At 41.0% G+C, this 12,661-nt stretch overlaps 1 protein-coding gene across 6 annotated transcripts in view; it reads left to right on the forward strand.

The window, feature by feature from the left end:
- Positions 1-12,468, forward strand: part of LOC133124503 (DDB1- and CUL4-associated factor 6-like) — a 39,281-nt gene extending 26,813 nt beyond the window's left edge. For 2 of the 6 annotated variants that reach the window (XM_061235767.1, XM_061235768.1), the window contains exons 11-19: positions 651-795; positions 2,374-2,453; positions 3,309-3,591; positions 4,470-4,511; positions 6,750-6,888; positions 7,538-7,694; positions 8,242-8,330; positions 8,887-8,992; positions 10,566-12,468. In XM_061235767.1, the coding sequence (XP_061091751.1) occupies positions 651-795; positions 2,374-2,453; positions 3,309-3,591; positions 4,470-4,511; positions 6,750-6,888; positions 7,538-7,694; positions 8,242-8,330; positions 8,887-8,992; positions 10,566-10,624 (1,100 nt within the window). In that variant the 3' untranslated portion in view covers positions 10,625-12,468. The remainder of the gene's footprint in view (positions 1-650; positions 796-2,373; positions 2,454-3,308; positions 3,592-4,469; positions 4,512-6,749; positions 6,889-7,537; positions 7,695-8,241; positions 8,331-8,886; positions 8,993-10,565) is intronic. The other 4 variants (XM_061235771.1, XM_061235772.1, XM_061235770.1 and 1 more) reach the window with 3 other exon arrangements.
- Positions 12,469-12,661: the final 193 nt, after the last annotated feature.

A 12,661-nucleotide genomic window follows, 5' to 3' on the forward strand; every position in this document is an offset into this window, starting at 1 on the left:
GTCCCTGAGTGTATATGAAATGTTACATTGTGTGCGCAGGCTTCTGCATCTCCTGCCATTGTTCATGTGGACACTGAGCCCACAAAGCCCCGGCCATCTCTTTTTCAACATTTTCCGTTTATTATACTCTAATCACCCTTCCTCATTTCACAGGATTCACAAAAAAAAAACTGTGCTGCTTGCAACTTCTCTTTTCATTTAGTTTCCTTTTTAATCTTTCTTTTTTCCTGTCATCTGATGGTACATATTTAGACTTTTTATTTCTTCTCATTTTCTCATTTTTAAACACTGTTATGCAATATATATTCATTTTATCCTCAAACTGAATGTCATGACTATCTGTCTTGATATTGAGCTTCAAAGCATTCACATCCTACACAACATAGATCAAAATGTGTCACCCTAAAATTACTCTATATGTACAATATCAAAATCCTATAAAATTGTGCTATAAACAACATATTTATGACACCAACTCATTTTTGTCAAAAATGTCATGCCTAAGGTCTCGATATATTGTTGTATATTCCACTTCCGTCAGGAAAATTATGTACTTTCGTATTCTTTTTGTGTTCTTTTTTTTTTTTGGTAGTTCTGGGAGGAGGTTGAAGAGGAAGCGGTCATGTGGTGTGATCCTGTGCTTGTTCCAGTAGGTTCTGTGGGTGGGGCAGTGAGCTCTAGCAGTGGGTTGCCGTGCAGCGGGAGGCCCAGTACAGGAGAACCTGTCCTCAGCCTACACTACAGCACAGAGGGAACCACCACCAGCACCATCAAACTGAACTTCACAGATGAATGGTGAGGACTGCCCCCACCATAATGTAGGCCCAAAAACACACCTGTCCATACACAGACTACAGTAGTGTTCCCCAGTCACTCAGGGACCGACACAATCCACTGCAGAGCTGGATCAAATATTAACTGTTTTGGATTAAAATACCACACTGTGCTTGTTTGATCTTGCTTGGTGCAATTGGACCAGAAGGATCAAGGATCCAAGGATCAGAAGGCAGGATTTGCACTTTGTGAGATTTCATAGGTTCCAATGCACCAGACAAGCACCAGAAAAGTATTTGAGTCCAAAACAATTACGTATTTGACCCAGATCCAATCCACTGACCAGAACAGTCTACACTCACTCAGGATCCAGCACACTGACCTCAACCCGTTTTTTATTGGAACAATACGCCATGAATTTTACATGCGCAACTCTGTCATAACATAACGCTCAATAGCCTTCTGTTCAATAGCCACCAATCTTGCCGACCAAAACACTGACCCAAGTACTGTTCATCATCATCTTCAGACAACAAAAGTTGCAAGGTTTAGTTTGGAACTTCAGTGTCATTGTGCTTTTGGAATTTTGGTAATATAATTCACAGCCTAATCCCACAATGAGAAACGTAATGACTAGGACCATGAGCAGCCATTGAATAGTTTGCATTGTTTACTGACCCTTGTGCAATTTATTTCGGTCAAAGATTATACAATAAACAATGTAAGCATGGTATTGGAAACAAACATTGTATTTTTTCAAGAGAAAAGCTTGCCAAGTTTAATAGAGTTTGATTGTTACTTGCAACTGTCACATTAAAACCACCTTTTCCATTTTCTTTCCCACGATTTCAGAATAGAAAGCTAATTTTCTAGCTGAGTAGGGTTTCCCTTAACAGATAATTACCAAATTTGATTAGATTCACTGACAGGAAAAAATGAAAGTCTTCAGTTATTTTGATAAACAAGGAAATTAATTGTTTCTTTAACAAGCTTTTAGCAAAAAGGCCTGACTGCATGCTGACCCCTACATGAAAGGTAAAATGAAATTTAAATCTGAGCAGTGACCCTTCCCTCTTAGGAGATAAGTGGAGCAAAACCATGCCAAGAAAATGGCGGCTCCTGATGGCCCAACACCCAAGAGATTTTTAGTTGTTTTTTTCCTTTAATTAGTCACCAGCCTAGTTTATTTGTATGTGGCAGAAGTGAAAAGCAATTTCCCATCAATTTCATTAAATTATTTTCTTTATTTCGCCAAACTAATTAAATATCTTTGGTTCTTAAAGCGGTCATTTTAAGCCTACTGCAATTCAGACTTCATGCTCTATACAACATTTAATAAAATCTTAAAGGTTGAATTTTTTTATTTGGTCATATATTATTAATTGTGAAATATATATTTCATATGTATGAAAAATGCATTTGTATGTTGTTAAATATTTGTACATTTGCTTGTTTTAACATTTTGATCATTTATTTTTGTTCCAGTGTATTGTCTGTATATTTCATTTGTTTAAGGCTATTGTGGGAGGGTTATGTGAGTGAAGAGCTTTTCTGCATGTGACCCTGTCATGTGACCCTGTCCTCTGTTCTCTCTGAAAGGAGCAGCAGGCCCTCCAGTTCCAGGCCAGCTGAGGTGGGGCCCAGCCAGACACTGCTGGCTCCTGAGAGCTTAGAGCCAGGTAAGGTCGGGCCCAGCCAAACACTGCTGGCTCCAGAGAGCTTAGAGCCAGGTGAGTCCCTGCCTGGGAGATGTGCAGGGAACAGCACCCCCTGGTGGTACAGATTATTTCTGTGAGCTCTGTTGGTACAGGGTCTTATTTGTTTTCCTTTGCAATAACATAATTTTGCTGGCAAACTATTATTTTATTATTTTTTTCCCCTGTAGCTTACTACTACTGTATGTGGTTACATGTGAGCAAATTGTCATGCTCAAATTGTCATGTGAGCAAATTGTCGTCCATCCATCCATCCATTATCTGAACCCGCTTATCCTGATCAGGGTCGCAGGGGGGCTGGAGCCTATCCCAGCATACATTGGGCGAAAGGCAGGAATACACCCTGGACAGGTCGCCAGTCCATCGCAGGGCACACGCACCATTCACTCACACACTCATGCCTACGGGCAATTTAGACTCTCCAATTGGCCTAAGCTGCATGTCTTTGGACTGTGGGAGGAAACCGGAGTACCCGGAGGAAACCCACGCAGACACGGGGAGAACATGCAAACTCCACACAGAGAGGCCCCGGCCGACGGGGATTCGAACCCAGGACCTCCTTGCTGTGAGGCAGCAGTGCTACCCACTGCACCATCCGTGCCGCCACGCAAATTGTCATGTCAATACGTAATTGTTTTGGGTTCAAATACTTTTCTGTGTATTTTGCTTGAAATATTTCTAATACTTACCTTTATGTAAACATAAAATGAACATTTAAATACCTCTGTTGCTTCTTCATCAGGATAGACTGGGAGAGATGCTGTTGTTCCTGATGGGCTGGTATGAGGCTAAATGATTGAACTGTGTGTTTTCCCATAGCTGCGATCTCGTCGGAACCTGTCAGGCAGAGTGGTTCAGGTCAAGAAGGCAGAAGTGTCCAGAGTGGCCAGAGCAGGCCGGTAGAAGCCTCCGGTTCTTTGGCCCAAAATGTGGCCGAGGCCACACCCGCTCCCCACACACCCACACCCACACCCACACCCACTGCGGCGGGCCCCGTGGGAGCCGCTTCAGGGAGTACCCGCACCAACCACGACTCAGACGACAGTGACGACGACCCCATTCTCATACCCGCCACCAGGTACCGCGCAGGACAGGGGCAGAGGTATGTCTCACCGCTGCGGAAGAGCAAAGACACTGAAATAAAGGTTGCTTTTAAAATGCAGCTGCGCCATTCCGTGTCAACTCAAATGAAGTGCACCGCAGCATCTCTTCAATTTAACATTTTTTGTGTGGTGGTAAAAAAAAAAAAAAAAGGGTTATCTTATACAGAGAGTATCTGCTTGAGCCTTCCGGCCTTCATCAGAGGTTTCTTTAGAGATAAAATAGTGATCATGCTATCTCTACCCATCATTACCCTGTTTGACGTGGCTGAACCACACCTATATAACACCTGATATTGTTATACAGTATATTATGCTATGAGTGGCAAGTTCTCCAATATGTTTGGTAAAACCTACCAAGTCGTTTTCTTCTAAAACTGCAGGACAGTGTACCGAAGAGAATTGATGCAGTTTTAAAGGCAAATGGTGATTTTATTTGAGTAATTTTATTTACAATGGTTTCATTATTTTAGAAAGCATCCTTGCTTTACACATTTTTTTATTTTTTTTCCAATAGTTATTATTAATGTTCCATAGTGCCACACTCATAAAAAAATTGACATTATTTCTCTATGACTTAATTATAAGGGGAGACTTTTTACTTGAGTTGTGTAAATATGGTCTCTGCTGGAATCAGGTGCGCTTCTGTTGGAGTTGGCGGGATCTGGGTGTTCTGTGCCCATGGCTGTCCAATTCCTGTGTTCCGTTATTGCAAATTATTGGTCTTAATATGCTAATTTATTTGAAAAATAAAACCAATATATATCTTTTTTTTGTTCAATTACCTATCATTCATTGTATTGTCATTTATTCATAACCTGTGTGTGTTAGTTTTTATTATCTTCTTACCATCATAAGTTCACACTCTGTTCCTCGATAGATTTAATTTCAGAGGATCAGCAGTAGGAGAGAGACTTATAAGGTAACGTTAGCATCTCTGCTACTAAATCATGTTACTAAAACTTAACTGGTAGGAGTGATTTCCGTATTAATCTCTTGAGTAACTAGTCGCATTTGCGACAACCCTGAATTGGCCTGACTTTTTTTTTTTAATGAGCTGGAATCAGCAGTGTGTGCGTTTGTGTGAGTTGTAACGGCACTTAAACAGAACACTTAACTGCAGCATGTGTGACGCAAAGGCAGTCTCAGAAGTTGGAAGCAAAGGAAGCTAGCAAGGCTTGACAGAACCCTGCCACCTACATGCATAAAACAGTACCATACTCCTACAGAACCCTGCCACCTACATGCATAAGACAGTACCATACTCCTACAGAACCCTGCCACCTACATTCATAACACAGTACCATACTCCTACAGAACCTTGCCACCTAGTACATGCATAACACAGTACCATACTCCTACAGAACCCTGCCACCTAGTACATGCATAACACAGTACCATACTCCTACAGAACCCTGCCAGCTACATGCATAACACAGTACCATACTCCTACAGACCCCTGCCACCTACATTCATAACACAGTACCATACTCCTACAGAATCCGGCCACCTACATTCATAACACAGTACCATACTCCTACAGAACCTTGCCTCCTAGTACATGCATAATACAGTACCATACTCCTACAGAACCCTGCCAGCTACATTCATAAGACAGTACCATACTCCTACAGAACCCTGCCACCTACATTCATAACACAGTACCATACTCCTACAGAACCTTGCCACCTAGTACATGCATAACACAGTACCATACTCCTTCAGAACCCTGCCACCTACATTCATAACACAGTACCATACTCCTACAGAACCTTGCCACCTAGTACATGCATAACACAGTACCATACTCCTACAGAACCCTGCCACCTAGTACATGCATAACACAGTACCATACTCCTACAGAACCCTGCCAGCTACATGCATAACACAGTACCATACTCCTACAGACCCCTGCCACCTACATTCATAACACAGTACCATACTCCTACAGAATCCGGCCACCTACATTCATAACACAGTACCATACTCCTACAGAACCTTGCCTCCTAGTACATGCATAATACAGTACCATACTCCTACAGAATCCGGCCACCTACATTCATAACACAGTACCATACTCCTACAGAACCTTGCCTCCTAGTACATGCATAACTCAGTACCGTACTCCTACAGAACCCTGCCAGCTACATGCGTAACACAGTACCATAATAGTAACCATGTTGGTTATGTCATTTTCAGGCTTGTGCTAAGAAAAGGGGTGATACTTAAGAAGTTAAAGCAGTTGATGATGTTGATGGGCCTCCCCTTGTTAGTTTGGTCTGATTTTGGTCTCTAATTGTAAGGTGAAAATAGAATGTTGACAGTTTAAATGTGTAGCTATTGTTGTTTCTCTCAACCAGGCCGAAGCATCCATAATGCAGAATTTCGATGCATTTGATTGGATGAGTGGCAGTGTTTACTTGGTGTATTCACAGTTTTTGGTCCATTGCATGCTGTTATGCTTTCGCATGCTTTCACTAGATCTGACCTTTTGTGCAGACATGAATGTATTTTGGCTTGAGGCCAGAAGACCGAGATTTATTATGATTTTTCTCTGCATGTTGTGTCTTTTCAATTTTGATGTCTCTCATACGTATCTTGCCTTCTGCCATTTAGTTTGACGCAACTGACAGAATTTCACGTTTCTAATTTAAGTTTTCAAGTCTTAAGACTACACACTGCCACTCGAATAGGGCAGACACGTTGTTTCCAGATGCAGTGGTTCAGTTTTCCTTACCTGTTCTTACAAAAGTGAAGTGATCTTTGTGGAGTTGGGGTTTTGTGCTTTGCTTGCCATTACTTTTCCTAAGCAGTGAATCATGTTAGCGCCGCCCCCGTTTTTCCGAACCTCACTGATTCACACCAGACCAGATGAATCTCCTTTGACATTGTATCTCGCCATTTTTGGGAGTGATATAACATAATTGTCAGATATTTTGTGATAAGGGGTCGCCTACCTTTATGCTGGCCCCAGCCACCACTGTCAAATCGGAAAAGAAGTGCGAGCAGAAAATGGAAACGTGAGCAAAAGCAGTTGTGTTTGGATGAGAGGTCCATGGATTGACATTTCCCCCAGAAGCTCGCAAACTCCAGTTGTTATCGGAGCTATTGCAGTTTATTAAGCATCTGGAGCTAAAAAGCTAATTTACTTCCCCCACAGGCGTTCCGCGGCCGCTCGGATCCAGGAGCTTTTCCGCCGGAGAAAAGAGAGGAGGGAGATGGAGGAGAGCGAGACCCAGAACATCCGTAGGCCCTCCATCAAAATGGCCTACAAGGGCCACCGTAACTCTAGGACAATGGTAAACTGCTATGCTACTTCCTCTTTACAGTACATGCTTACAATACATACTTGTATCATTCAATTATAACTAATTAAAACAGTACTGCCTATAGAACAGACGGGCAACATGGCTCAGGCAGTAAGAGCAGTTGTCTGGCAGTCGGAGGGTTGCTGGTTCGATCCCCTGCCCGGGCTGTGTCAAAGTGTCCCTGAGCAAGACACCTAACCCTTCTATGCCATTTTTGGGGTGTCAATTATGCTAATTCACAATTCTCATGCACACTCACTCATTTACAAACATTAATCATGTTTATGTGATCATTTTGGCCAGTCTGATCTCCAAAGCCAAAAACAAAAGCCAAAGTGTATAAAAAAATATGTTTTAATAAAAACTGAGAATGTACACTTTCACCACATGAATTGTTTGATTACAAATCTAAAACTGGCGTACGGAGCCAAATAAAGATTCGTTTTTTTTTTGCACCTGTACCAAACATTATGACGCTCCGTACATTTCCACATGTCACATGCATATCATTATTTGAATTTTACATTTTGTTTCATGTTGCTGTTCATTTCAAGGTCAGGTCTTTGTGGTGCTTTTCGAGAGGAGTAGCATGGGTTTTCTTAGGTGGTGTATACTTCACCCTCTTAATTGTCTGCCGTAGATTAAAGAGTCCTGTTTTTGGGGGGACAACTTTGTCATGAGTGGCTCGGACTGTGGGCACATCTTCATATGGGACCGGCGCACAGCTGAACACCTGATGCTCCTGGAGGCTGACAACCACGTGGTCAACTGTCTGCAACCCCACCCCTATGATCCCAGTGAGTGCTCCCACAATGCACCGCTTCACACCATAAAGGAAAACTTCTAATTCTATACCTTTTGTTGACCCCTCTACTGTTCAATTATTATAATTTATTTTATTTTTAAAATATTTTTGGACATCTTTTGAAAATGTTGTATGCCTCTAAATTTATGGGTGTGCTTTTTGTGAATGGGGTTTGAATATGTGTTTGATAATAAATTAAAGGAAATGGATATCTGGAATGCTTTGATATAAATGTTGATTTTGTAATGTTTTGGCCATATTATCAGTTAACCGATCAGGTTGCTGGGAAAATGTTTTCCGATCTTATAGGGTGAACTTCCCCTTCCTGCCTTAATATTTCCCATTATAACCTTACAAAAGGGAGCTCCAGTTAGCCTGCATCAGAGCATACGTTGTCAATATATTTTAAAGTAGAGTAGTAATTCTTTTAAGGTGAATGCTGTGATGTTTTTAAACCGGCAATGAAGTAGTGCTAGGCCATTTTCACTGTGATACCATTTTTAATCTAATCTTATTTAATTGTTTTTGGTTCATTCCAGTTCTTGCCTCTTCTGGAATAGACTACAATATCAAGATCTGGTCCCCGCTTGAACAGTCACCATCATTTAACAGGGTTCTTGCTGACGAGGTACAGTCCCCTGCCTGGAATATTGATCTCACACTTCAGTTCCCGCTCGGTCAGATTGTGGGGCAACTGCATTCTCAGAAGCGTTCACAAACCACTTGTACTTTATGTGGTTTTTATACATTCAATTAATTTTTATATCCATTTATTCAAACAGATAATTTTTTGTACACCTTAAGGCTACTCTTAAGGCCCATCCACACCAAGAACTATAAGCATAATGATATGGATGTCAGCATCTACACTGATGAACGATAACGTTCTGTAAATGGTCTCAGCTCTGTCATCTGCCATTTCGCATGTGACACCCTGTAAATTTGGTGGGATTTTGATTGGCTGTCAGTGTTTTATCGTTCATGCAGCTGGAAAAAAACGCTCTATAAGTGATCCCAACGATAGCGTTCCTCACTGTCGTTGTCATTATAGTTGTGGTATGGACTCCACCGTCAACTTGAGTTATTTTAAAACTACGTATTTATAGTTATCATTATAGTTATGGTTCTTTGTGTCGATGGGCCTTAAAAGTAATTTATTAAATATTATTTCCTCTGTCTCTCAGGTGATTACACGCAATGAGCTGATGCTAGAGGAGACAAGGAACACAATCACCGTCCCTGCTTCATTCATGCTGCGAATGCTGGCCTCCCTCAATCACATCAGGGCAGGTCAGTGTACCCTCAGCTCCTGCTCCCTGCTCTCTCTTGTCTTCCTGCCAGGCTTCAATCCTAGTTTCAATCCTGGAAAATTGAGTAAAATGACAGGAGCTTCATGTGTTGCATTCAACAAGGGCTCTCCTGTTTGAGCGCGGGTACAGACAGGTTCAGTCTCGCCTTGCCCGAGCGGGGTCACTTGGTCAACTTACCTCAGTCAAAATAACCAAGACGTTGCCCAGCATTGAATCACACAGTGCTCTATTGTAGAAAGACAGCTGCCGGGAGCAAAGGTATGCGTCACGCAGAAGATGTTTCTGCATCCCAAGCAGCAACACAGCAGTGTCTATCTGCCTTTAAGACAGTGTTTATAAAACTTTGGGTCGGGAAAACACACATAAAAGATGTCTATTTTATATCATGCACTTTCAAATGATGTTCACACGCCTTGAAGACACATAGAAGAAATATTGTATAAACATCTGGCAACTTTGGTTACATGGACACCTGCTAATTATTATGTGGGTAGTGGGCTCAAAGTTTGGGAACCACTATATACCACCATATAGCTCACCTTCACCTTCTGCAATTCAGTCAATTTACTGAGATGTGCTGTTTCAGCAGTTGGTGGTGATTCACAGTAATACACTGGACTTTGATTCATCCTGCACTGCATAAGCCTCCCAAAGCTCCCAAGCTTTACTGGTTCAGTGACCCTTTAACAGGCAACGTGACTAGCAATTCACCCTGAGAGAACCTTGAGAGATTTAGCAATGTATGCGCATAAAGCACCCTGGCTGGGTTCGATTCCAATTCAACACATTCCCTTCCCTTGCGGTCTTCCCTTGAGAAGCATTTCCTGATTAAATTTGTGGCGTGCAACAAGCAAACTTAACAGGTGCTCTGTAAGGGAGGGCAGACGATGAACAAACCAAAACCGAACCGAACTGAACCAAACCGCCCTCACATGCTGAATGGGATGTAACCTTGTCTCCGTGCTGAAGTATTTTCTATTTCCCTCAGATAACTTTGGAATGTTCATGAATAATTCATAACGAACACCCTAGCTTATTTTGAGTGATAATAAAACACATAAGCTTGTTTTATTAAACACTAGTGAGGATTTCTTAAATCTCACTTAAAACACAGAAAAATAAATAAAACATGTCAGCTGAAGTATCTGACAAAGTTCAGTTCTCAGTTTTTTATCCCCCCTCCCATTCATCAACATGCGCTTATGTTTTATTCCGAACCTCCGGAACTCCTACAAAAATATTGCCTCTTCTGTTTGGAAGGGCACCGATTTCCTTTCTTGCTGGCAGTGTGCATTTTATACCCTTGCGGGAGGGAGGATAAACGAGGGAGCCAGGGAATATTGCTCCTACCTCTTTCATAACTCGGAACCAAACCCCACTTAGCGTGGCCTCCCGATTTTATCCTGGCATTTTGAAACAAGGGAAGAGTACTTCAGGAAGAAATCGTACAATTTGGAATCGAACCCAGCCCGATTCATAAGTTGATTCAACTGTGCTTTTGCATTTAGCTTTCAGGGCACCTTACCCTAACCCCCCACCTTTTTCCTCTTCAGATCGATTGGAAGGAGATCGCTCGGAAGGTTCCGGACAGGAGAACGAGGACGAGCAGTAGTAAATAGTCTGTCTTTTTATTATTTATTTTGCTATGTCACTTTTTTTCCCCCCCATCTCTTACCATGAGTGCAATTTTTCATGTTTTTTTTTTTATTTTATGGTTTGCATCTGGGACTAATACGTGTGAATGCAATCAAGGCAATATAAAATAATATGGAATGTATGATGCTTCAGGGTGTTCAACGTGCAATATTTTTTTCAAGAGCAAATGTTTTAAACTGGATCAGTGTTAAGGTGCAAGCTTTTTTTCCATGTGAAACTCATGTTTGCATACATGAAGTTATGCTTGTAAACAGGTTTTTCCACTCTGCTTTCAGTAAACATTTTTTTCATTTTGAAACTACTTGCCTGCTTTTTCACAAAGTATGCTTAAAGGTACAATAGGTAATTTCGGACTCCTAATGGTCAAGAGAGGAATTGCAGCAACAAACAACCTCAAACCTATGAATATAACAGGTAATATAAAGCGTTATCATACAGTTCATTGTTCTCGTGCACTGTTTTGGAAAGCTGACAGTGACAAACGCAACAGAGCCTGTTGTCTTTTCATAGTGTTTGCCAAAGAGGTGACTTCATGAAAAGTTGACTTTGGTGTGCTACACAATACTATTTATATTTTTAAGTTTTCACTTTAGCTAACCAACTATATTATGAGCAAGCAAGTTATTTGGCTATGTAACTAGCTGGCTATATAACTAAGATATGATAGTCTACCACCAACGATGCAATTGTAACAGTTTGAGAGAAATACAGGTTTAGCTAAACACGGATGATTGAACACGTAGAGATAAAAGGAATGTGTAGCTGCCCAAATTGCACTCCAGACAAGACTGAAACTCTGTATACTATTGCTTATCAAGTTAGAAAGCAATACCAGTTCGCTATCAGTAACAACAAGCAAATTAGCTATTACTAGCTATAACTTCCCAAATTTACAAATATCCACCTGAGGCACAAAGCTTGTGCTACTATGTTCGTATTGCCTCAGGTGGATATTTGTAAATTTGTCAAGCTAACTATAGCTAATTTGCTTGTCACTACCAATAACGAACTGGCATTGTTTTATGTATATATATGTAGTCTTTGTTTGGATAATAAGCAATGGTATACAGAGTTTCAGTGATCGCTTGTCTGGAGTGCAATTTGGGCAGCTAACAATGAGAATAAGCCCCCACACCATTGGCTGTGGCAGTTAGAACCAATTTTCAACCAATGAGCTTGAATTACTGTACAGCTGTATTGTGTACAGCTGTAATGTTTTGGTACAGAGCGACGGCCCGTATATTTTGAAACCTGAATTTAAGGACTATAAACACAGGCAGAGGGTGAGTCAACATGTCAGTGAGCCTTTTTCCATGACTTGAAGGGATTTACAATGGGGTTGTAACAATATTTTAACACAAAACTCTTACCTATTGTACCTTTACAAAATTCGAATGCGTTTCTGTTACTACAAATACTTTTTCCTGTACCTTTACCCAAATTTCAGGAAATGGTTTTATTTGCATCGTCTTTGACTGTTGACTTTTGGTGATCAGCATTGCTCATCACAACAGAAGATGGCAAACCATTTATAAAGAGTTCTTATCCAGAGCAATTTCCACAATACACATTTTTGTTCATTTATTTTTTTTAACATACAGTCCATTTATACAGATGGATATTTCTCTTAATTTATGTTAAGTACCTTGCTCAAGGGAAATCACACCCGCAACTTTTGATTTGCATGTTCCAAAACCTTTTTACTGCACTGCCAGCCTTACTCCTTGCCAAAGTACCGTATGAGTGAAGAACCGTGATTATATGGACAAATAAAAGGATTGAGTGCTTTGTATTTTTCAAGTGTTTGGACTGCGTGGGTGTGTGCGCCGGTGTCAGTGTGTGTAATACTGTATAAGGCACTTCTGCACCGGTACCTAAAATATTTTAGTACAAAACATTTCAGTGAAAATCCTTACATCAGAAACGTTGTCCTGAACATGAGAAACAAAATGTGAATAGTTCACGGCCTACACTACTGTAGGCAATGTCTGTT

The sequence above is a fragment of the Conger conger genome, chromosome 3, assembly GCF_963514075.1.
Source record: "Conger conger chromosome 3, fConCon1.1, whole genome shotgun sequence".
Lineage (NCBI taxonomy): Eukaryota > Metazoa > Chordata > Actinopteri > Anguilliformes > Congridae > Conger > Conger conger.